Here is a 27,093-nt window from a genome sequence, read left to right as displayed (position 1 = left end):
TCTATCATTCTCTTCTCAACCTCCTTAATTTCACCTTCATCCCCACCATTCCACTGACATGCCTCTTATCAAGTCATTAATGACCTCCAAGTTGCCAAATCCAAGCTCATATCCTCATTCTCATCTTCTTCAGTTTCTCGGCATCATTTAACACAGCTGACCACTTTCATTCTTTTTGAAACACTCTCTGGGACACCACAGTCTATTGGTCTTCCTCCTACTTCACTGGCAGCTCCTTTTTCTCTACCAGTTCCCTAAGATTACGAGGATCTTAGGGCTCTTTTTAACATTTTTTTGTCTCTCCCCGCACTCTTTAAGTGAAGTGCTGCTAACTCCCAAATCTTTATTTCTAGCCCAGTCCTCTCCCATTTGCTTTAGTTCTGCACATTCGACTGCCTACTGGAATATCTAATAGGCATCTGTAAAGTGTTCAAAACACAACTCCTGATTTTCCCTCTCAAACCTTCTCACCTTTCTCTTCCTTTTTACCTGGTTGCTCACACTAAATATATGGAAGTTTCCAATTCCTTCCCCCCCCCCCCACTTACATCCAATCCACCACCGAGTATTTCTGTCTCTGTCACCAAAATATCTTACTAAATCTGACCACTTTTTACCATCTCTGCAAAAACACTGGTAGAAACAAACCACTTTTACTTTCTCACGCTACGTACACCAACAATCTAACTGCTTTGCCTTCACCCTTGCCTCTAGTGTATGCTAACCGTTTAGCACATCAGCCAGAATAAACATCTCAAAATACAATAAGTCAATGAAACACTTAAACTCTACATAGCTTTCTGTATGAAGTTGGAATAAAATCCATCCTCCTCACCAAGTGAGATTTTCAATCTCTTTAGTGCACTACATACAGTATGGTTTAATGCTTATTCAATCATTTCATTCTTTTTTACTTTTCTACATTTTTTGTAAAGGATATTTTGATGTTAGTAGATTTTAGGTTTTTTCCCCCAACTGGATCCTCCAGTTTCAGCACTAGCATGGCAGACTGATTCCCTATTTCCCCTCCTTATTTTAGAAAGCAAGGGACAGTGGAAAGAGCATGGAACTTTGGAATCACACAACCCTGTTTAAGCTGAACTTTTCTTTTCATCAGCATTCTGAAATAGGAATTTAACTTCTCTGAAGTATAACTTAACTTCTCTAAATCCCGATTATCTCATCTATAAAAAAAGGATAACAATACATTATAAATGAGGTAAATGAACTGACAGATAGTAGGTTCTTAGCACATGACGGGAACAAAGTTATACTAGATTCCTTTAACACACTAAACGTTCTTTCCCATTCACCCTTTCTTCCTGGGTAGCTCGGTCAAATGCCAGGATAGGGTACACTCCACTAATCTTGAGCACACTGCAAAACGATGCAACGAACTCACAGTGTGGACCTTGAGTTTAATGAGCTTTACTAAGTAGTAAAGTTAACTGAGCCTTCGCAGTTTAGCTATCAAGAGGGAAAATAAGACTGCAGGGGTCCCCCTGTGCAAATACATGAAATACAAATGACTACTGGTGTCAGCCGTGGCCGCACTTCCCCTACAGGGCGCACTGGTGACCCGACGGCGCGGGGGCGAAAATTTGCATATGCAAAATCCGGAAGAAGGGGAACCACCCAACGAAAACCCCGGGCTTTACTATCCGGCCGGCCCCACTAAGCCGCCCGACCTGCCCCCAAGGGCTCCCGGGCGGCCGGCCCTCTCGAAGCCACTGCACCCTCCTACTCGCTCCTGAACTTTTAAACCGCGCTCAGAAGAACAACCTGGAGGAGGGGGATTTCTCAGGAGCCGGCGTCTTTCGCACGCTCAGGACCGTCACCTGCCGGCTCCCAGTGTTCCCTGCGATCCCGAAGATGCCCCACACGACCACCCCAGACCTGGGCCTGAGCCCACCCCAGCTCCCCAGGTGCTAGCGTGGGCGGGGCACGGGAGGGGCGGAGCGTGGGCCGTCAGGCAGACGGGCGCGCGCCGCGAGACCATTCCGTCCTTGCGCCCCCGGGGAAGGCAGTGGCAAGTAGCCTACGTCAGCCGTGGGAAATCCCCTCACCGCGCGTTACGCTAGTGGTGATTGCGTTTGGCTCCTGTGGCGCTCCGCCCCCTTCCCCTGGCTCCTGTGCCTAGGACTAGCGACGCGGGGCGTTTTGGGGCGCGACAACTAAAGGGGTGGGAAGCTGTGATCGGCAAAGCAGAGGAGGGCAGGAAGGAGGAGGAGGCTCCGGGGGGTGGTCTGAGGGACAGGGGGTCCCGCAGGCAGAAGACTGACTGGCGGGCTAACTGACTGCGGCGGCCTCCGGTCCGGACGCGCGGAGCGGAGCCATGGCCTCCGGTGAGTGTTCCTGGCGCCGCGGGCTAGTCCCAGACTTGGGGGAAGGAGCTCGTCCCGGGGTCTTGCTGCTTAGTTTCGTTGGCTCAGTTCTGACTGTGGCGCATTCTGTCTTTAAAATGGCCTGATCTGGCAAATTGTCAACCTCGTAAAAAGTGGTTTGCGTGCGAAATCAAAGCCACGCTCTGTAATTTGATACCATGATAATAGCCGGAAATTTAGAAATTCCCAACTAGGTTTTGGGATTAGGAAAGTGATCTACATAAAGGGAGGCGAGGAGTTCTTGTATTGAAAAATCGATTTATATTAAAATGGTGGTTTTCTGTTTTAGACCAGGAATGAGGAACCTCAGTCCTCAGGAGAGCTCTGCTTTTTTTAGTTGAATTGCTAAGTGGTGATCGCTGTTGTGCTGACAGTTGTACACAATGTGTGCCTTTAAAAATCACGAGTGGTAGTTTAACAGAGCTTAAGTGAAAATGTTCCTTCACCGAAGTGGATAATTTTTACTGTACGTTCTAGTTTACGGAGAAATCGGGTTTTGTTTTTTCGTTTGTTTTTTCCTTTGTTGGAAAGAATGGAAAAGAGGATTTTTAGAATATCCGTGCTTTAAAATATGGGTAGGAATGAAAACAACTTTGTTTCACTTATGAAAATACTCATTTTCAGTTAATAAGTGCGTGAGTCTCTTGAGGGAAAACGTTTGCCAAGACAGTTCAGAGGGCAAGGGAGGGAGTCTCGAATTTACAGCCATGGTTTATTTTAGGTCAGCCTGTACCGAAGGAAAGTAAATCGAGTAGACTGAGTTCCAGTTGGACCATTTCAGGATTCTGGTTCGGCTCCTAGGGGCGCGTCTCCGACTGAGGGGGCAGCGTGAGCAAAGGCAGAGAGGCTTAAAGGTTTGTGGTCAACGCTTTACTAGCAGGCTAAAGAGGGACTCTTGTTTATGCTTGACCCTCCTCCCCAGTCCCTGGGACAGTGACCCCCAGTAGAAGGCTGATGATGTCTGGTAGAGAAGAGGAAGTTGAAAGCTTAGAGGAGTTTTTAGAGAGGTTGAGAAGAGTAGTGCCATCCCTAGCTACTGCTGTAGGCTAAAAAGGAAATTGGGGTAATGACATTTGATTTCAGTTTGTGGTTTTCATGTGAGACTACAAGTGGAGTTTAAACAACTTCAACTTTCTCTTTATCCACTTCACTGACCCCCCCCAAACTTTTAGATAATCTTGAAAATTCATAAGTTCAAAGCGCATTTAGATTAAAAGTGCAAAGTAGACTTGAAATAACAAGTTAACTTGTTGGTGATGAAATCTTGTATGAAAGTAGTAGAGAATGGTGAGCATTGTAAGTTTAAAAAAGGTCAACCTTCTGGCAATTGAATCAAACTTTATTAGTATCTAGTATGAATATGATACTTCTAATTCTTTAAAAAGACAGAAAAGAATTAACTATTTATAGAGTATTGTAAGACCCACATCGTTTAAAAATATGATGAAATTTAAACTTATTTAATGACACTATATTTTGTGCTGTTGTGAGGGCTGATTCTTTAATTAGAAGGGGAAAATTTTTTAAGGAATGAGAAGTTGTGAATTATCGCGAAGTATTTAAATTGTATTTCAGTTGTTTGAAAACTACTAAGCAAATGTTTAAAACAGAGTCTGGGTGTACTTTCCTTAATCAGTTGTAAACTCTAGAAAAAGAGTCACTAAATTATAAATTCCCATTCTGTTTTCATACAGTAATTTAACTGAGACACAGAAAAAAAAAGTGTGTTAAATTAGTTTATCATTGTCTCATTTAGATTCTGTTAATAGTAAAGTAGTAGTAAAACCTCAAAAGGTATTTTTATTGATTAACAAGCCTTTAAGACTATTTCTTCACTTCTCCCCGGATGTCATATGTAAATAAGTATGTGTAGTTGAATATGTGATCTGTATAACGTAAAAAGTAACATCATAATCTCATAAGCAAATTATATAAGTACCATTAGTAACTGGAACTTTGACACATGTATTTCTTACATTACACCTTGATTTTGGTCTTTTGACATGATTAATTAGAATAGACTTTGTGAAGAAAAATATTCCTATACTCATTAGACTCTCATTACACTTGCATATTTAAATAAAATTAGCTATTTTAGGTCTGAATTTAAAGTTATCATTGTTCCAATAAGAAATATAAAATTTCTTTGTGTACATAGCTTTGTTTACTAATAAATAGTACTGTCTTTTGTAAGATATGTTTTAAAATTTAGGTAATTTATTTTTATTACTAGTTTTCTTTAGTATATAGTTCTGCTTTGTCACATAGGAAGTACCCAAAGAAATTGTTTCTATAAACCACATACTGCTTCCCAACTCTGTCTGTAATGTAACTATCAAGAAAACTATTTCTCTTAAGTAAGGGGGTAGAAAATATAAATGTGGTACAAGTTAAATTTTTAAGTTTAAGTAGAGCTGCAAGCTGGAATTGATACTTAAGACAAATGACTTCTTTTTTAAAATAAAAGACTGCACACAAGTATGAAGTCTATTTCAGAAATGTAACACATGAAAGTGTAGAAATAACAGTAGCATAAAGGAATGAAGGTGATATATGATAGACATAGAGTAAAGGGAATGAGTGAATGAAATGACCAGTGAGGAATCATCATGAATCATTTTGGGGAACACCTAGGGTGAGTGTATTGTAGTATCTCAAATACGATTTATGGGACTCATCATTCTTTTTGTTCCATCTTTCTCTCATCTGTTCTCTGCAAGTGATTTGGTATTGTAGGCACTTGATCTATGTATTTGCATGGCATATACTTTTTTTTTAATACCAAAGGAAATTCTTTATTGTAAACAAGATATAAAATACAATAAAAGAAATAGTATGCAAATTGTAAATCACATGGATTTTTTTTATTATTAAAAGAAACCTCTTTTTGTTTTCCAAGCATCCAAGTTTGGATGTCAGAAATCTAGGCCCAATATAGAGAAAAATGTTAAATGAGAAAATACAGGGATATTTTTCAGTATATATTTTAAACTATTTTTATTTTAACATTGTGTATATCATTCACTATACAACAGAATATGACAGGAACACTGTTAACAAAAGTGAATGTTTTAGTAATTTTTCTCCCTATCTATCGTATTTTGCTGTGTATAATGCACACTTTTTTGCCCAGATTTTGGAGGGAAAAATAAGGATGTGCATTATACATGGGTATAATGACTACATGCCATGGGTGTAATAATGGGTATAAGAATCATGTATATAATGCACACAAAATCATGGGCGCACATTATAGATGGCAAAATATGGTAGTTGCACATACACCTGCCCCCCAAAAACCTCCTATAAATTAGCAGGAAAATATTTGTCCATTTCTGAATAATGATTATTAACATTGCATGGGATATACTTACACTAAAAAAATTATTTTGGATTCATATTTAAATAAACATCCTGTAATTTTTTTTTTAATCTGACGACCTTAAGCAAGACAGATGATTTGGCCCTGCCATCTATTTTTAATTTAGTTAAATACCTGAAAAATCTAAGACAGATTTTAAATATTTCTCTACTTTTTCACCCTCAAAGTGAAATTTTTATTGAACACTTATTTTTTTGTTCATTTTTTATTCCATTTGCCCCACGGCAATGGACTCTGTAGCAGTAGAATCTCTATTGCCAAAATCTTTTACAACTTTTAGTTACCTTGTGAGGCAGACATCAGTCAAATACTCACCTGAAAATTTCCTTCCTTGGAGTCTCATGACCCAGTTGAGAATCAGCCTGATGTATTGGAATAAACCTGGACCTTAGTGTATAATGGACCTGAATTGTTTCTTTTCCTACTTCTGCCACTCTGATAGAAAAATGGGAGTAACTACTGCAGAGGCTTGTGAGGAACAAATGTGATAATGTATGCCCATAAGTGTTAGTTTTGTTTTGTAGTAGAGCAGTTTTGGGACTCAGACAGAAACTACTAGAGATCCTTGGAACTTACTATTTAAGTATCCTGATGATTCTAGAATTTTGTGAAACTACAAAACCAGTATTAATTGACAAGATCAAATGCTAGAAAGAAAATGTATCTTTCAAGAATGCCCATTTACTTTTAAGCAATTTGAAATGGTTTTGTGTACGTTTAAACTAGGGGAGTAGAATTTGGCAGTGATGTTTGGATTCAGTGTATTTTTTTCTCCTTTGTTCACTTAAATGATAGTAAGCATTCTGAAAGAAAAAAGTAGATCAAAAATTGCTTAGTAGATAGGTCACATGTCCTTTTACCAGATTGATTGATGTAACTTATCCTATATTTGATTTCTTTTGCACCTTCCATGTTTGTCTTTTTCCTTCCTTATGGGAATTGGCTTAAGTTTTCTTTGCCCCTTTGTTACTTACATGAAATTCTAGCTATGTAAGAAATGGTAATGTTAAATTTTTATCATAACTGGGAAGAAACAGGAAAACTGACCTGTGTCGTAAGGTAAAGATTTAGTTGGGTTCCTAGTTTGACAAAAAGAACAGATTTTATTTTCTTTTTCTCCAAAGTGAGGTGATATTTGGAAAAGTATATATTGTTAGCTCTATTTGCTCCTTTAGGTCCCTGTTATCCAGTACTTTTGTGAGGGAGATGTAGTCTGTAGTCAGTTATTCTCAGCTGTGGTGTTGATACATTGGCGTGTTATAATAATTCGTGTGCTGTATTTTGAGGAATATTTTTAATGATAGTTAAAATATTAACTTTGTAAAAGACTTTTTTTCAAAAAATTACTTGTTTTTTGGAGAGAGGTGAAGGGAGGGAGAAAGAGAAACATCAATGTGTGGGAGAAACATCAATTGGTTACCTCTTGCATGCCCCCAGCTGGGTGCCTGGCCCACAAACCCAGACATGGGCCCTGACTGGGAATCGAACTGGTGACCTTTTAGTTCACAGGCTGACACTCAACTCACTGAGCCACACCAGCCAGGGCCCATTTACTTTTTAAATAAATCAGAGTAATTAAAGAGTATTCCTGTAGTAATGTTTCCCACCGCCACACCCCTTGCTTGCTTGCATTGAGAATAGCTTTTTTGAGTAGACGAGAAAGAGGAGTTATGAGTAGTCAGAATTCCTCTGCCTACTTTATCACCCAGCCCATACTTGTATGTGAATTTTTGGATTACTTCTCTAGATATGTGCATCATTGTTTCCACTTCTTCATGTTTTAGGGCAGTGATTCTTAATCCGGAATGTGTTAGAATTGCTTGGAAGGCTTTTTCAGAAACATGTCTGGGCTTTAGATGGATCTCTGATTCTATTCAGCAGATCTCAGGTAGGATCAGGGCATGCATGTTTTGAAAAGCTACCTAGGTGATTCTGATATACAACCCCAGTATGAACTCTGTTCCAGGAATTTCACTGGCTCTAAATACTCACTTGCCTCTACCAAGATGCTTATCTTCTTAAACTAAGTTGCGTTTATTTTAGGTTATTTGTTGTATCAGTTACTGTGAAATTACCCCCAGCTGTTTTTAAGCTTGTTGTTCTTTCAGTTTGACACCCTGGGATCCCAGGTGTCATATTTGCTAATGTCATTCATAATTTCACATAATTTTGAGCTTTAGCTTTTATCATCTGCAAAATGGGATAATTTTTATTCCGTTTTTATGAAGAACAAATTTAAAAAGATCACATGAGAAATGATAAAATGCTTTAAAACAGTGTTATAATTACTGTAATTAATATTTTTTCACTGAATAATTAATGCTGTTTCCTAATTTTAGCTATAAGTTTTTCATTTATAGTGTGTCTATTTCTGACAATTGATGATCCATTTTTAACTTCTATTTCAGTGTAATTTCTTTTTTCCTCTTACAAACTCATACTTTATTAGGTTGGCATTATGTTTTAAAATAGCACTCTGTTTGCATAAGTGCAGATGGAAACATAAATATATCTTGCAGACATTTTGGCTATATTTCAAATGTTACTTTAGTCTGTGTTGGCTTTTTACAATATTATTCAAAATATAGGGATCAATACCAGCTCATTAATTAAAAGTACAGTAATCAGTTTGTATAGAACCAGTTTTGAAGACTTTTTAGGGCTTTTCAAAACTTTAGTGATTTGAGATAGTCTTAGTTAAGAGTATTCATTTTTCTTAAAATTCCCTGATTTATATTTTACCTCCTCCACTCCACGTGAGATAACTACATTTCAGCACTTGTTTATCTTCAGGAAGACTTGCACTTCAAAACAGGGTATTGAGGAAGGAAGTAACTGGAACATTGTACTGATGCATGATATAAATGATTTATAGCTGGGAAATTTTTAAAAAACATTAATACATATAAATAAATCAGAATATCAATGGGTATGAGGAATATGAAGATGTAGCCATTCTAGTATACGTACAAAGCACTTTTTTTTTTCATAGTCATGGAATCTGTTGAAGAAAATCTGATTAATCATGATTGCACAACTTACACAAACAAAAAGATCTTTAGATTTTTATTCATTCATTTAACAGGTACTTTATTTATTAAATATCTGTGTGCAAGGCACACTGATGAGTAAGACACAGTTCCTGCCTTCAAGGAGCTTGAAGAAATAAAACAAGTAGCTTTTTTTTCAAGTAGAAATAGTTAGTCTTCCCTAAATTATAGTTATTTGGAATAATTGCCATAAACAAAACACTGTGCTAGTTTAGAGGAGAAGGAGATTATTTCCAGCTGGGGAATGTTGAATATTACAATAAACTCTGGTTGTTAGTAAGATTTTTTACCAATAAAGCCTCTACAGTAGGAAGAATAGATTTCAAGGGTTTTTTGAAGTACTTGGTGTTATATAACTAATATTTGTCATTTTTATAATTAAAAAATATTTCAAAAATGTTTTATTTAATCTTTTAACCAATGCTTTTCTGTTCTCTTGTGTATAGACTTTTTCATAAACACCTTCTAACTTAAGGGAGTATGTGACCAATGAAATTATTTGAATTCTCACTATGAGCCGAGCACTTTTGTTCACACTCCTCCCCCAAAAGTTAGCCACTTACCATTAATGATGTCATTCTATATGAAATTCCCACCAAGACACCTTTAAATAAGTAGTGGGCAGGGATTAATTCGACCTTTAGTTTAACCACGTAAGTGATTTAAGATATCACTTAAAAATTACTGTTGAGTATTTTGAGTTATTGCAAGGAAAATGTACTTTCCTAAAAATATTGTTACAAGGATATATAAACATGTGAAATATTTAGAATTGAAATGTGAATTTCAATTACTTAAAATATAAAAAACATATACAGATATGAAATTATGAAATACTCATCTGCATGCCTTACATTTTTCAGTAAAGTAGAAATAAGTATTATGAAGTTGATTAAATTAAAGTCAATTTTTTTCCTATTTGTCTTTTGAATGAACAAATAGGTAGTAGATTCAAACACAAGGAGTCTGAACCAAGCAGAATAAAATGAAAGGTAACAGTAATACTTTACTCAGTAACCCAAAGTAAAAACTATGGAGCCATCATTGATTCTTTTTCTTAATCCTAATGTTCAGTCAGTCACCAAGTACTGTAAATTTTAATCTCTTAAATAAACCTTCATTCCTATTATCACTACCATATTTCAGGGATACCCTCATCACTGCCCACCTTATCGTAACAGCCTCTGACACTGATTGCCTTGCTTTCTCTTTTTAACCTGCTCATTGCCACCAGAATTCTTAGTTTAAAATGACAATTTGATCATATACTTCCCCTGCATAAGACCATTCACTGACTCTCTGATACTCATAGAATGAAATCCGAATTCCCAAATGTACTCTGTCTTTTGGTTTTCTTTCTAAGGATGGAAAATGCACGCCAATTTCTTTGGGGCTATATTCGTGATTCTTAAACTCTTCTCTTCCTTTGGGGCTGTGTCTTCTCTGCCGGTACACCTTTGGACACATTGCTCCCTTTCCCTAGAATGCCTCCCTGCCTGCCCCCCTCCTCCCTCCTCCCTTTCCATTCTTTTGCCTCATTAACTCCTTTTTTTCTTTGGTATATAGTTAGGCCTTACTGACTCTTGTTTTTATTATCATTTTATGCAGAATTTTATTAGCATAAACAAAATTTTGTCGCTTCTGTAGTCTAACAAATTTGTGTTGTTTGTTTCACTGTTCTGTAAAATCCTTAAAAGTGACAGTTGTGATACCTTAATGGTATCACTATAAATCATTGTTTTCGAGAAAGCATCTGAAATAATTGACACTGTAACTTGTATATGAGTTGTTTGGTAAGAACTTAATACTTTATTTCTGATCCTCACAACAACCCAACGAAATAGTACTATTATTATTCATTTTATAGAATGGGAAGTTTAATAACATTTCCAAGGTTTTCATTGTTAAGGTTTGGCTGGGTAGGATCCAAAAGGCCTCTTCCCCATAATGCACTGATAAGACCCACTGTGTTACCCTTTCTGAAGATTAGTTTGCATTCTAATACAGGAAAAGTCTATAATCAAAAAATGGGTATTTGATTTTAATATATAGGCTGAAGTGAATAAAAAAAAATGGATAGATAGTTATGGCAATTTAGAAATCACCAAACTGATTGAGGGAGGTTTTTACCCAATGGAAGTTGTCTTCATGTGTCTGAAGTAAAGACACATTGCTGTGTCCTCTATTTTTTAAGCACGCTTGAGTGTCTTCATTGAACTTTTGTTTCCACAATTTGGATAAGAGATGATAGAGGTGTATATATTTTAGACAATTTTATTGACATATAATAAATTGCACATGCTTACAGTATGCAGTTTGGTAAGTTTTGACACATATACAACCTTGACATCATTACCACGATCAGGATATTTAACATACCCCTCATATCCCAGTTTCCTCATCCATTCCACACCCCTGACCGGCTTTCTTTCATTATAGATTAGTTTATGTAGTCTATGATTACATATTTATATCGAATCATACAGTATGTGCTCTTTTCATATGGTGCCTCGCTTAGCATAATTATTTTGAGATTCACATAGGTTGTGTGTATCAGTTCATTCTAAAGTTGCATATTTTGAAATATATTTGTTATAGAAAGTAAATAATTTTCTTTTGTTATATCTTATACTTTAGAAAAGGTTTAGATGAGATTGACTGAAAATTATGCTGAGCCTAAAGTCCCTTCTGGAACTTGTTTTGATATACTATATATAAGTCCATTGACATTCCAATGGAGATATAAAAATCTTACTTATCCTTCTGCAAGGATTTAAATGCATTTTCATTTTCAGTATGGTCTTTTAGTCCACTATTAAGAGGCTAATGTAAAATCAAGCAGTTAAACTCACTTTTGGAGTACAACACTGTACTTCTGAAGACTTTCTTCTTGGGTCTTCTGGGGAAACCTTGGAAGAAACCCTTCTGTTTGGTCTCATGTGAGAAGTGGGTATCCCTGAAGTGATTATCTTAGAACTTCACATTGCTTATCTCCCATTTTGTGTAGTTTTTTCTGGAGTTTTGATCTGTTCTTTCATTTGGGCCATATTTCTTTGTCTCCACATTTTGACAGCCTCCCTGTGTTTGTTTCTATGTATTAGGTAGAGCTGCTTTGACTCTGTCTTGGTAGCATGGCCTAATGTAGTAGGTGTCCTGTAGGGTCCAGTGGCTCAGCCTCTCCTATCCCATAAGCTGGGTACTCAAGATGTGCCTTCTGTGTGGGCTGAGTACTCCCTCCTCTTTTAGATGAGTCTTGATTGCTGTCAGTAAGTCAATGGGAGGGATTTGCCCAGTCCAGACAGCCGGTAGGACTGGCTGTGACCCCTGGCCAGCAACCACCTCCCTTTGTGGCTTGTGGAGGTGGTTGGGTGGTGCTCTGACGTGATCTGTAACTGTCCGCTGGGTGCGCAGGCTCTGGGGTTTCCCAGGTGCCCATGGACATGAACAAAGGAGGGGGGATTGCCAGAGGGAGTGGGGAGTGCTGGATGAAGGGGGGCACAGGGGGAAAATTGGGACAACTGTAATAGCATAATCAATAAAAGAAAAATTTTACAAAAGGTACTTCACATTGGCATTAGCTGTAGATATTAAGTGATAAAGTGCTAACCAATAAATATGATTTGAATGACTTGTATTAACACTGTATAGGAATTCAACTTAAATGGGAGAAAAAGGTGTTTTTATCACCCAATCTTAATTACATTTTAACCTTATTATTTAATATCAGGAGGGAAAATCTTTTAGTCTGATGTTTTGAAAAAATAAAATGGTTAAAATCCATTATTATTGCCTTCCTAATCTCATCCTCCCCCCCTTTTTAAAAAAAATTTCAGGTGGGTATAACCCATATATAGAGATAATTGAACAACCCAGACAGCGGGGAATGCGTTTTAGATACAAATGTGAAGGGCGATCAGCAGGCAGCATTCCAGGGGAGCACAGCACAGACAACAACCGAACATACCCGTCTATCCAGGTAATAGACCATTCTCCTGCATGTGTCTCATTCTTAGTTGCTTCTTACTTTACCTACAGCAATTACATTAAAGGCCCACCTTCTTTACAGTCATTTCTCTGGGGTTTTCTCCCCCCGCCTTTTCTTTGTAAATAATTTACACTAGATAGCGGTCTAGGGTCACTTCTTAAATATAGTATGGATTCTTCATCCCTGCAGATAGTTACTCATTATTGTTTGTGTTAATATACGTAGAAGGATTCATAGTGGTTAGTGTACATTGGCAGCTTTTGGGCAATGATTCCTTTCATGAAACACAGCGCTCATGAGGAAAAAGAAGTCTCTCCTGCAAGAAGTGAGCAGAATTGTTCTGTAGATTAAAAGCAGGGATTGGGAACTCAATTAGAATTCTTCTTGGAATCGCTTGGATAAACTAGAGGCTGTGAGGAAGGAGAATAAGCATTTTGCCCCCTTTTGCCTTGCCTTTATTGCCTATCCCTGATACTCTGGATTTCACTGACTAATTTGAAATATAATCACTTTTAAAATTGTTGATCCAAAATGACTTGGTAATATACTATATTTGGTAATACACTATATTTATAAAATATATTGATATATTGTATTTTATTTTGTTTTTAATGAATTTTTATCCTTTAAATACCAATTAAAAGCGTTAGTGGCAAAGTGGATTTTGGAAAGTGTTATTTAGTCTTTAATCAACAAATCTTAATTCACTGTTTTATAACTAGATTATTTACAAAATTTCTTCTGTAGAACTTAAAGGGAATGCTAAATTATAAAAGAAGGCAATGGCAACATTGAATTCCAAGTTCCTAATTTTTATCACATTTTTTGGCAGCAATATGGATTAGAGTTATCTAAGTCCTTTTACTTAAATGTTAAAATGGGAGAAATGCTAATAAAAGGTAAATAAGAAAGAACTGTTCTTCTAATCTTTGAAGAGCAATTATTAACTCTTCCCCATAATTCATCTTATTCTTCAGGCTTTCTAAAATATTTCTAAGATCTCTATCTTTACCATTCCAGGAGGTCCTGAAGACTTTTCATCTTGAGTTCTGCATGAGCCCCTATTGCAATTTTAAGTGGTTATTCTCTCTTTTATTCAAAAAGGCAATAAATCCTGGTTTCTTTTCAAATTAAGTTTAAATTCAGAATTATGGATTTTAGTGTTCTCTCACCTGTAAAGCTACCCATTGTTACCTAACTGCCTTGCTTCATTGTTATAAGCTGGTTTTTTTATTCCCTGCTGTGTGTTTGCAAGTTTGCTAGCTTCCAAACTAAACATTAGTTCCTCCCATGTCCTCTTTCCATGCTTAACTCTCCTCATTATTCTCAGTGCTTTAGATGTACTTACTGTGTGAAAACAATTTTGTGAAACTCAACTTATTGTCTACTGTACAGTGAACACTTGGGATATGCTTACTGATGAACAGATATTTTTGTGAGATGAAATGTCATATTAAGTAAAATGGTCCTATGCATTGGTGTACTGTCATATTCAGTGTGGCTTAAATATATAGTTTGAAAGGATGTTTATGGCATGACAGTGAATCTAAGAGCATGGCATTCAGTGACTTAACATCCAAGTATTTTCTCATGCTCTGTGATAATGTTTTGGTATAATATTACTTGTTTTTAAAAGGAAAATAAGCAGAAGCAGATGATACGATCAATGGAAATTAATATGCCAAGGAACTGAGAGGTAAATTCTTCCCTACTGGTATTCTCTGGGAAGTTTCATCTAAAGTGCAATTGCCAGCCAATTGGACTTCACTTATCTAGTGCTAACTACATTATATGAGTTGAATTCTCATTTATTAGATCAGCTCTTAATGAGAAATATTTATGGATCATCTCTTTTATTTCCCCCCTTTTTCAGATTATGAACTATTATGGAAAAGGAAAAGTGAGAATTACATTAGTAACAAAGAATGAACCATTTAAACCTCATCCTCATGATTTAGTAGGTAAAGACTGCAGGGATGGCTACTATGAAGCAGAATTTGGACAAGAACGTAGGCCTCTATTGTAAGTATACATCACAGCCATCTTCAGGTACCAGATAAGCATAAGATGCTCTGTTTCCTGTCCATATACATGTGCTATATTTTAGCAGAATAAACTAATTCCTCGTTATACTTCTATTTACTGTAGTGTACATTTACATTCTCTTACCATTTGCATTAGAAGCACCCTTTCATTCTTTATTAGTAGATGTAGTTCATGATGGTAGCAGGAATACTTCTTTATTGTTACCTGAAGTCAACATATTGAATATATTATTTTATGGTGTCATTTCTTTTCTTAGTTTGAACAATTTATGAAAAAGTTTTGTGTTTCATAAATTTTTACTTTGTCTCTCTATTAATAATTAACTTTAAAATTGCCAGATGTTAGAAAATCAACTAGAAAACTGACATTATTATTTAGAAAAGGACAGGTAATAAAATTAACATACAACAGTAGTTCTAAGATTAAAAATTATGTATCACTGTGTTGGTGAGGCTGCCAGAAGATGGGTCCATTCACTATGTTGGTGGGGGGAAAAATTAAACCTTTCTGGTAGGCAGCTCAACAACTACATAGCAAAAGTCTGAAAAACATGAATGTCTCTTGAACTGGCAATTTTACTTCTGGGAATTTATCCTCAGGAAACAATTAAACATGTTCGGATAACCAAACATACCCATCTATCCAGGTAATAGACCGTTCTGGACCATATGGTGATATTCACTGCAGCTCTGTCTGTAAAGACAAAAAGTTAGAAGCAATCCAAATGATAAAGGGAAATTAGTTGAATAAACTGGTCAATCTATACAGTGTACTCCTATGTAGCCTTAAAAATAACATTGCCAACATGTCTTTGTATAGAAAGATATTTACAATGTTAGGTAAATTAAATAGGTTTAAAACAGTATGTGATTAATAATCTTTTTATCTAAAACAAATGTGTACATATGCATGACAGTATATACACTAAAGGATTAATAATAGTTGTCTCTGGGTGGATAGGATTGTGGGGTTTCATGTTTTTCTTTTAACTTGTTTTTACTTTATAATTCATTTTTTTAAAAGATTTTACTTTATTTTTAGAGCGAGGAGAAGGGTGAGGAAAAGAGAGGGAGAGAAACATCTATCAGTTGCCTCTTACACACCCAAAACTGGGAACCTGGCCTATGCAACCATGTGCCCTTCGACTGGGAATCGAACTGGCAACCTTTTGGTTTGTGGGATGATGCCCAGCCCACTGAAACCACACCAGAAAGGGCTACAATTCATTTTTTATAATAAACATGTATTAGGTTTAGGGAAAAATGAAACCAATTACAACAGGAAAAAAATAGTTGCCTCCTTATATATTAGTAGTAACCATTTAGAAAATATACTTTAAAATATTTTTCTTACAATAAAAACAAAATAACTCGTAATACAAACTTTTTTTAGAAAAGGACAGGTAATAAAATTAACATACAACAGTAGTTCTAAGATTAAAAATTATGTATCACTGTGTTGGTGAGGCTGCCAGAAGATGGGTCCATTCACTATGTTAGTGGGGGAAAAAATTAAACCTTTCTGGTAGGCAAAGAAATATTTCTTATTTCTATTATTTGACCTCCCAGCAGCATTTTACACTGTAGATCACTCCTTCCTAAACATTCTGAGTCCTTGATTTCTCTGGGAAAAAACTCTCCTATTTTCCTACTTTCTGGCTGTTTCTTCTCAATCTTTCAAGCATTTAACTTTTTGGACCACCTCTCACACAGGTGCATACATGGAATTTACTAAAAGTACCTCCTAAATAGTTCTTGAGTCTATTCAGTTGTCTCAGTGACCTCCATCACTACCACACTACTATTACTATAGTCTGAATGTAGGCTGTGAAGAATAGCCTTCTGACTGGTCTTCTCACATAAGCTCTTTTGGTGTCTGTTCCTTCCCATTATGTCCTCTAGTTTAGCCAAAACAATCTTTTTAAAAGTTAAACTTTTTCATTCAGTGTGGTCTTTTCAAATACAAATCTGATTGTCACATCTCTGCTTAAAACATGTTACCAGCTTTATGTGACTCTGGGAATTAGACAACATTCCTTAAAAAGCCCGCATGACCCACTTGTATTTCTAGCTTCTGTTGTCCTGTGTTCTCCCTGAACTCTATATTCAAGTAACAAAGGTCTTCCTTTAGTTTCCTGCGCTCAACACTGCTCTCCTGTAGGGTCCTCTGCATGTTTTCCTTCTGCCTGAAGTCTCTTTACTCTCCTCTTCCCCTAGTTCACTTCTGTTCATAATAAGTATCACATCCTATACGCAGTCTCTCTGCCCCTCTGAACTGATTAATTTGCTCCCATCATAGGGCTTCCCATGGCATCGTGTACATCTCCTTTATAAAAATTGTCATGGTTCAGTTAGCATTTGTGTGTGTGATGGCTTAATGTCTGTCTAATTTAGTTGACTAAAGGTTAGCAAATTTTCTGTAAAAGGCCAACTAGTAAATATTTTAGGCTTTGCAGGCTATAAGATCTCTGTTGCAATTTTTCAGCTCTCCTGTTGCAGCATGAATGCACCTATAGGCAATGTATAAACAAATCCATTTAACAGTGTTCCAGTACAGTTTTACTTAAAACAGGTGGCGGGCCAAATTCAGATCCATGGACCATAGTTGGCCATCATGTGAGCTACATGGGGGGAAGGATTATACATCCCCATTAGTTTTCTAGAGTTTTTGGTACATGATAGGAACCCTGAAGCTCGTTGAATGGCTATAAATGAATGAATCTTTCATTCAGCTAATCTCTATGATTCTTGGTTTCCTTGTGTCAGAATTTCAGAAATCTCTACTACTTCTAATATTCTGTGAATGGCAGTTATTTAAATATGGTTCAGACGAAACTAAATTAAGTAGTGTATAAATATATTGTGATGGAGGATTCTTTAAAATCTTTTGTCAAAGAAAAAGTGCAAACCAAGTTAAGATCTTTCAAAGAAGTGGAATACTTTTGAGGAAGAGGATTGTGGTTTTGAGGTTTCAAGAAAGGATTATGAATTTAAGATTCATTTTTTAATTACTGGCGTCAAGGATATTTTAGGTGCTAACACAAGTGTGGTGAATGTGAAGAGCGTGAATATGCGACAGCGTGAGCACGGAGGGGGCACACCAGGCAAGGCAGCCTCCTGGTGCAAATTGCCATGTGAAATTTGAACAAATAGTAATGATGTTATAATCGTTTTGCCTCCTTATTCACACCCACCCAACTTTAATGATGTCATGGTTTTTCCATGTGGGAAGAAGTATGACTGGTGGTGGTAGGGGAGTTCCCCCAACCATCATCTATAGTACACATGCAAATTAGTAATATTTGTAGCTATCGAGAAGTTTTCCATAAAGGACATTATAAAACTTGTTAAATATTATTGTTAGTATCAAACATCTTTCTAATTAAAAAAGCACATTTCAGTGCTTTCTTGTGTTGAATGATTATTATAACTTCACATAATATGGCATAAAATGTATTCCACTGCTACTAACAGTGAAGTCAGGGCTCAAATATCAGAAGTCCATGGCACGGAGTAGGTCAAGTTTGAGAGGACCAGCAGGCACCGCGGCAAACTGGAGAGCCCTGCATCAGCTCCACCTAGGGGTTTCTGTACCAGCCTCCTGTTGTCAGACCTTTAAAATGTTCAAGAAGCCAGAAATCCAGACATTTATAAGCAATTACCTGATTTTTAAATGTTGGCAGTCTATGAACATTTTTTTAAATGTACACAGTATTTTTATGGGCTCGACAAAATATACCTGTAGGCCTCAGCCTGTGGGCATCTTTTTACGTTTTTTGCTATACATTATCAATTATACAGATGTTACTGATTTGATAATGAATTTGTTCAGGAGGCAAATTTTGGCTTTTTGGTGTCACTTTCTGTTAATCCTCATCTACTTTGGAATATTTGGCAAAGGCATATTAGTAACGTATAATTGTAAAATACTGTATGCAAAAACTGTATAGTATATATTATTTTTTAAACAGTTTTCTTAGAAATATAACCCCACTTTTTTTACCCTCACATCTTTATCATAGCAGTTGGGAGTTTATAACATCCTTTACTATCTCCATCTGAGAGTATGATGACTCTTCACTGTTGGGATATATGCTTGATACTTGCAGTATTCTTTAGTATTTTTGTGTTTAACTATAATGCAGTTTGAAAGTTCTGTTTTCCTTCCAGTTTTCAAAATTTGGGTATTCGGTGTGTAAAGAAAAAAGAAGTAAAAGAAGCTATTATTTCAAGAATAAGTGCAGGAATCAATCCTTTCAATGGTAAGTATGTTTGATATAATCATTTCTGTTATTTGAATATTGACTTATTTGTATGATTTCTACTGGTATTTTAAACCTGTGTTTTAACAGCTATTTTAAGTTCTGTGCTCATTTTTCTACTTGTTGACTTATGCCTACATCTGAGTAACGAAGCAATTTAAAATTTGTTACAATGTTGAAAAAATATTTCTTATGCTTTCTTATATCAGTGGAAAATGCCATACTTCTATAAGAAAAGCTCAGAAATGTTCTTTTTTTACATTCTGGAAAGTAAAGCTCTTTTTAATTGAAGTATCATTGATATGTAATATTATATTAGTTACAGGTATACAAAAGTAGTGATTTGACATTTATATACCGTACAAGTGATCACCACAAGAAGTCTAGTAACCATCTGTCACCATGCAAAGTTATTGAGATATTACTGACTATATTTTCTGTGCTGTACTTACATTCCTCTGACTTATAACTATAAATTAGTACCTCTTAATCCCCTTCACCTTTTTTCCCGTGGCCCCCACCACCCAACCCGCTGGCAACCATCAGTTTGTTCTCTGTATCCACAAGTCTGTTTTGTTTGTTTGTTCCTTTGTTTAGCTCTTTTTATTCCACAGATAGTGAAATAATGCAGTATTTGTTTTTCTCTGACTTATTTTACTTAGCATAATACACTAGTTCCCATAGCTGTGCTTATATCTTTGCGAAATAGTGTTTTCATTTTCTTTGGACAAATGCCCAAAAGTGGAATTGCTAGGTCCTTCTTTGTCTCTTGTTATAACTTATTTTTAAGTCTGTTTTGTCAGGTATAATAAGTATTGCTACCCCAGCGTTTTGTTTTGTTTGGTTTCCATTTTAATGAAATATCTCTTTCCATTTATTTACTTACAGTCTGTGTGTGTCTTTTGACCTGAAGTGAGTCTCTTGCACACAGCATATGTAAGGGCCATTTTTTTTAAATTTATTTATTTATTTTTTCAAATACATTTGTCTCTGCCTATCCCGCACCACTTTCCCTTGCCCCCTCCCTCCCACCCTCCCTCCCTCAGCTCTTCCCCTTTGGTTTTGTCCATGAGTCCTTGCTATATGTTCCTTGACTTTCCCCTTCCCTTCCTTTTCCCCGCCCCCCTCCTTCCTTCCCTCTTGTCTCTGTTGGTTTCTTTTCCTTTCAGTGTTGTTGGGCTTATTTTCCTTGCATCTTTGTATTGTTGGTTAGGTTTCTCTTATAGGTGAGATCATATGGTATTTGTCTTTTGCCCCCTGGCTTATTTCGCTTAGCATAATGCTCTCTAGTTCCATCCATGCTGTCGTGAAGTTTAGTAGTTCTTTTTTTCGTTCTGCTGCGTAGTATTCCATTGTGTATATGTACCGTAATTTTTTGATCCAATCATCTACTGATGGGCAGTTAGGTGGCTTCCAACACTTGGCTATTGTAAATTGTGCTACTATGAACATTGGGGTGCATAGGTTCTTTTGTATTGGCGTTTTGGTATTCTTAGGGTATAGTCCCAGCAGGGGAATCACTGGATCAAAAGGCAGTTCCATTTTCAGCTTTTTGAGGAAATTCCGCACTGCTTTCCACAGTGGCTGCACCAGCCTGCATTCCCACCAACAGTGGACTAGGGTTCCCTTTTCTCCACAGCCTCGCCAGCACCTGTTGTTTGTTGATCTGTTTATGATGGCCATTCTGACCGGTGTGAAGTGGTACCTCATGGTGGTTTTGATCTGCATCTCTCCGATGGCTAGTGATGCTGAGCATCTTTTCAAATGTCTCTGGGCCCTCTGTATCTTCTCCTTGGAATAGCATCTGCCCAGGTCCTTTGCCCATTTTTTGATTTGAACATTTGTCATCTTGGAGTGGAGTTGAGTGAGTTCTTTATATATCTTGGAGATCAAACCTCTGTCTGATGTATCATTAGTGAATATATTTTCCCATAGGGTTGGCTCCCTTTTCATTTTGCTGATGTTTTCTTTAGCCATGCAGAAGCTTCTTATTTTGATGACGTCCCACTTGTATATTCTTTCCTTTACGTCCCTTGCTTTCGGAGACATATCAGTGAAAAAATTGCTGCGTGGGACATCTGAGAGTTTCCTGCCAATGTTCTCCTCTAGGACTTTTATGGTGTTGCGACTTATATTTAAGTCTTTTATCCATCTTGAGTTTATTTTTGTGTATGGTGTCAGCTGATGATCCAATTTCAATTTTTTGCATGTAGCCGTCCAGCTCTCCCAACACCATTTGTTGAAGAGGCTGTTATTGCTGCATTTTATTCTTCTGCCCTCTTTGTCAAATATTAGATGCCCATATAGACCTGGGCTTTCTATTCTGTTCCACTGGTCTATGGATCTGTTCTTGTGCCAGTACCAGATTGTTTTGAGTATAGTGGCTTTGTAGTAGAGTTTGATGTCCGGTATTATGATTCCTCCTACTTTGTTTTTCTTTCTCAAAATTGCTGCAGTTATTCGGGGTCATTTATGGTTCCATATAAATTTTTGAAATGTCTGTTCTATTTCTGTGAAATATGTCATTGGTATCTTAATAGGGATTCCGTTGAATCTATAAATTGCTTTGAGTAGTATGGACATTTTGATGATATTAATTCTTCCAGTCCATGAGCACGGTATATGCTTCCATTTATTTGTGTCTTCCTTAATTTCTTTCTTCAATGTTGTATAGTTTTCTGCATACAGGTCTTTTACCTCTTTGGTTAAATTTATTCCTTGGTACTTCATTTTTCTTCTTGCTATATCGAATGGTATTTTTTTTCTGATTTCTTCTCCTTCTATTGCATTGCTGGTGTACAAAATTGCCTTTGATTTCTGAATGTTGACTTTGTATCCTGCTGTTTTGCCAAATTCACTTAATTAGGTTGAGGAGTTTTTTGGTAGAGTCTACAGGGTTCTCTATGTACACTATCATGTCATCTGCAAACAATGATAGCTTTACCTCCTCCTTTCCTATTTTGATGCCTTTTATTTATTTTTCTTGTCTGACCACTGTGGCTGGGACTTCCAATATGATGTTGAAAAGAAGTGGTGAAAGTGGACATCCTTGTCGTGTTCCCGATCTTAGTGGGAAAGCTTTTAGTTTTTGCCCGTTGAGTATGATGTTGTCTGTAGGTTTTTCATATATGGCCTTTATTACCTTGAGGAATGCCCCATTTATTCCCATTTTGCTGAGTGTTTTGATCATAAATGGGTGCTGTACCTTATCGAATGCTTTTTCTGCATCTATCGAGATGATCATATGGTTTTTGTCTTTCCTTTTATTTATGTGATGTATCATGTTTACTGACTTGCGTATATTGAACCATCCCTGCATGCCTGGGATGAATCCCACTTGATCATGGTGGATAATCTTTTTAATGTATTGGTGAATGCGGTTTGCCAATATTTTGTTGAGGATTTTAGCATCTATGTTCATCAGCGAAATTGGCCTGTAGTTTTCTTTCTTTGTAGGGTCTTTATCTGGTTTTGGGATTAGGGTGATGCTGGCCTCATAGAAAGAGTCTGGGAGTCTTCCCTCCTCTTGGACTTCTTGGAATAGTCTGAGAAAGACAGGGGTTAGCTCTTCCTTAAGTGTTTTGTAAAATTCTCCTGTGAAACCGTCCGGCCTTGGGCTTTCGTGTGCCGGGAGTTTCTTGATGACTGCTTCAATTTCCCCAGCTGTTATCGGTCTGTTCAAGCTTTCTGTTTCTTCCTCCTTCAGTGTTGGAAGATTACACTTTTCTAAAAATTTGTCCATTTCATCAAGATTTTCAAATTTCTTGGCATATAATTGTTCATAGTAGTTTCTGACAGTCCTTTGTATTTCTGTGGTATCAGTTGTTATTTCTCCTCTTTCGTTTCTGATATTATTAATTTGGGTCCTCTCCCTTTTTTTCTTGATGAGTCTGCTTAAAGGCTTGTCAACTTTATGAATCTTTTCAAAGAACCAGCTTCTGGATTGGTTGATCCTCTGAATTGTTCTTTTCGTCTCTATGTCATTCAGTTCTGCCTCTAATCTTGACTATTTCCTTCCTTCTACTTGCTCTGGGATCTATTTGTTGTTATTTCTCCAATTCTTGAAGTTGTAGTGTTAGGTCTTTTATTTGAAATGTTTCTATCTTTTTAAGGTAAGCCTGTATTGCTATGGACTTCCCTCTCAGGACCGCCTTTGCTGTGTCCCATAGGTTTTGGACTGTTGTCTGTTCATTTTCATTTGTTTCCAGAAATTTTTTGATTTCTTCTCTTATCTCATTATTGACCCATTCATTGTTTAATAGTGTACTGTTCAGTCTCCATGAGTTTGCAAGTTTTTGAAGTTTCTCTTTGAGGTTGATTTCCAGTTTCAAGCCCTTGTGGTCCGAGAAAAAGTTTGGTATCATTTCAATTTTCCTGAATTTGCTGAGGTTTGCTTTGTGTCCTATCATGTGGTCTATCTTTGAAAAACTGCCATGAGCATTTGAAAAGAATGTGTATTTTTCTTCTTTGGGATGTAAGGTTCTATATATGTCAGTTAAGTCTCTTTGATTCAGTGTGTCACTCAGCGCCACATTATGTTTATTAATGTTTTGTTTGGAAGATCTGTCCATTTTTGACAGTGGGGTGTTGAAATCCCCTACTGTCAGTGTGTTGCTGTCTATATCTTTTTTGAAGTCATCCAACAATTTCCTTATATACTTGGGGGCTCCTATATTGGGAGCATATAAGTTTACAATGTTTATGTCTTCTTGATAGATTCTTCCTTTAAGTATTATAAAGTGCCCCTCAGGGTTCTTTTTATGGCCTTTGCTTTGAAATCTACTTTGTCTGATATAAGTATGGCAACCCCTTCTTTCTTCTCTTGCCCATTTGCTTGGAATATTTTTTTCCATCCCTCTCCTTTCAATCTGTGTAGGTCTCTTGCTCTGAGGTGGGTCTCTTGTAGGCAGCATATGTGTGGGTCATGTTTTCTTATCCATTCATTTTTTTAAACTCTATTCAGACACCCTATTCTTTTGAATGGAGCACTTAGTCCATTTACATTTAAAGTAATTATTGATAGGTATGTACTTACTGCCATTTTAATTGTTTTCATACTAGCTTTATAAGTGGTTGGTCTATTATTTTTACTATAGGTTTGCCTTTACTAATGAGAATCTTTTTCTTTCAGATATTTTCTTATTTCTAGTTTTGGCCTTTTCTTTTCCACTTAAAGAATTTCTTTGACATTTCTTGTAATGCTGGTTCAGTGGTGATGAGTTCCTTTAGCTTTTGTTTGTCTGGGAAACTCTTTATATCTCCTTCAATTCTGAATGATAACCTTAACAAGGTATTCTCGGTTGTAGGTTTTTCCCTCTCATCAGATATATTCTCTTGAATATATCCTACGACTCCCTTCTGGCCTGCAAATTTTCTGTTGAAAAATAAGCTGATTGTCTTATAGGCATTTCCTTATATGTACCTAGCTGTTTTTCCCTTGCTGCTTTTAAGATTCTCTCTTTATCTTTAACTTTTAACATTTTAATTATTATGCATCTTGATATGGGACTCTTTGGGTTCATCTTATTTGGGATTCTCTGTGCTTCCCGGACTTGGATATGTTTCTTTTGCCAGATTAGGGAAGTTTTCAGCCATTATTTCTTCAAATAGGTTTCTTGACCCTTTCTCTCTTCTCCTTCTGGGAACACTATGATATGAATGTTAGTATACTTGATATTGTCCCAGAGGTCCCATATACTATCCCCATTCTTTTAAATTCTTTTTTCTTTTTCATCTTTCAGTTGGGTGATTTCCATTGTCCTGTCCTCTTGATCACTGATACATTCTTCTGTGTCATCTGATTTAAAGAGATAACTGAAAGAAATGAAGAATTGTTCCAGTTAATACTATATGAGTAGAATTATTAGCAAAGCAAAAGGCATTTTATTCACATGCTTAAAAACCCTGCATGAGGCTTTTATAAAGTGCTCAAACTTCTTAATAAATTTGAGTTTTAAAAAAGAGATCTTAGTTTTTTTCTTATTATAAAAATGATACATACAAATTATAAAATAATCAAATACAGAGTGGGTTTTTAATCTCACTCAGCTGAGGGAGAACTAGTAACAGTTTGGCATGTTTCCTTCAAGCTCTTTTTATGAATAGGAATGAAAGCGTGCAGTATATACTTCTTGGAATATTAAACATACTTTTGGATAATTGCTTTCTTCAGTGAATATTAGGTGATGGACATCATTTCAACTCTGGGGACTATTGGACATTCTAGTTGTAAGTTTTTCTATTATTAAAAAATGCTAAAATAAACATTCTTGCACACAGAAAAAGTACAATTTCATTTCATACTCCTGTACATTGACTTCTACAAAGAACATATAAAATTCCACATTGAAGTATACACACGCCAGCATCAAATAACAGGATAAGGGAATTTTTGCCAAAGCATCAGAGACACCACACCACTTGGCCAGTAGGTATTGCATAGTCTTAACTGTAGTTTTCCTGTCTTATGATTTAGAGTAAGTTGAATGACCGTTTGAGATTCTTTCAGGCCTAATATTTCCTATCTGATCAAACAGGCATTTAATTTTCAGTTCTAACTCTATGATACCCTGGGGTTCCCCGGAATGTGGTTTAGAAAATCATTGCCTTGATGATACACTGTGGAGATGTCTGCATTGTGCCCCTTTTCAGTCGAGTGTGATTTCTCATAACAGAAGAAATAATTGTGATTTGTCACAAAAAGTAAACCATGTATATATGCACTGATTAGTTATAGTATGTGTACCATATGATTGGCTTTTCTTCATTTAAAAACCCCTAAGCGGGACATTTGTTGTAGATGCTTCTCTAGTCAGTATCATGGATTTGTTCACTTGGTGGCTGGCGAGTGAAGCTGAGTTGCTAGATGCCAGGATAGGCTGGTTGGCTGTGTTCTATCCTTTCCCCCAGCAGCCAACTCCTAAATTACATACTGTGGCCCCTGAAGGGAGGTAGAGGAGAAAAGGCAGATGAATCGATCTGAATTCCTTTTGAGGTCTGGGAAGAGCTACTCAGAGCACGGTCTTGCAATGTCATCATTTTTGTTTTTGAAAAACGCCACATTTTGAGGGGAGTGGGGCAGTGCAGTGAAGAAGACGCATTCTGCCAGGTCTGCCTGGGGTTGCAGCATAGACTAGATTGAAGGGAAGGGGTGTAGGAGGAGCAGACCAATTGCAGAACTGATGGTATGAACACTAAGAGTATGTTCATTTAAAATTTTCATTCATTGCTAAAGTAGAAGGCCAAACCTTTAAAGAGGCCATCTAAATCTAGGTGCAGTGTTAAACAGGGATAATTTAGTATAAAACAAGGAGATTATAAATAATAGCTACCATTAAGTACTTTTTATATTATCAAGAGTAAATGTTAAGTGCTTTATGTTCCCTATTTTAATCATTAACAACAGTACTGCATCACAGAAGAGGAAACCAAAACTTTGGTTATGTAAGTTTCCCAAGTCGTGTACCAGGTACAACTGACACAGATTGAATTCAAATCCAGATCATCCAACTCTAGTGGAAAAGGCATTAAAAAGGAAGATGCATAAGTCAAAAGGCAGATGGGCCATCTGTGGAAGGTTTTGGGTTTGGGGTGGGTTGTGTTGTGTATTTTACCAATCCAGAACCGGGCATGATGTTAATTGCAAACACTCATAGAGCACTTAGAGTAGCTCCTAATACATAAGTGCTTTACATATTTTACTCCATTTAACTCCTGTAACAACTTATGAGGTAGTTACTATTATTATATTTATTTTATAAATAAGGAAATAAAACCTAGAAAATATAAGTAATTTGCTAAAGGTATTCTGGCTGGTAAGTGGTGGAGTTAGGATTTCAACACAGGTAATCTGGCTCCCAGGTAATGGTCTTTTCCCTCCGATGCTGCCTAGATGAGTACAGATTTGGGGAAGGAATAATCCTGCCAATTGATCTTCCAGAGTATTTTGTGTTTTTTATTGTTGTTATTTTTAAAAAAATGTATCT

General features: G+C 36.6%; 1 protein-coding gene across 2 annotated transcripts in view; it reads left to right on the top strand.

Moving 5' to 3' along the window:
- The first annotated feature begins 2,242 nt into the window (after positions 1-2,242).
- REL (REL proto-oncogene, NF-kB subunit) overlaps positions 2,243-27,093 on the top strand; it is a 36,908-nt gene continuing 12,057 nt past the window's right edge. Inside the window, exons 1-4 of one of the 2 annotated variants that reach the window (XM_054575414.1) lie at positions 2,243-2,345; positions 12,650-12,792; positions 14,675-14,823; positions 19,017-19,108. In XM_054575414.1, coding sequence (XP_054431389.1) covers positions 2,336-2,345; positions 12,650-12,792; positions 14,675-14,823; positions 19,017-19,108 — 394 coding nt within the window. In that variant the 5' untranslated portion in view covers positions 2,243-2,335. Of the gene's footprint in view, positions 2,346-12,582; positions 12,793-14,674; positions 14,824-19,016; positions 19,109-27,093 lie in introns of those variants that run through there. The other variant, XM_054575413.1, reaches the window with a different exon arrangement.

The sequence above is a fragment of the Pteronotus mesoamericanus genome, unplaced genomic scaffold, assembly GCF_021234165.1.
Source record: "Pteronotus mesoamericanus isolate MK-2021 breed Mesoamerican mustached bat unplaced genomic scaffold, CSHL_Meso_final contig_291, whole genome shotgun sequence".
Lineage (NCBI taxonomy): Eukaryota > Metazoa > Chordata > Mammalia > Chiroptera > Mormoopidae > Pteronotus > Pteronotus mesoamericanus.
Note: the sequence above shows the minus strand (reverse complement) of the source record. Positions and strands in the feature narration are given on the sequence as shown.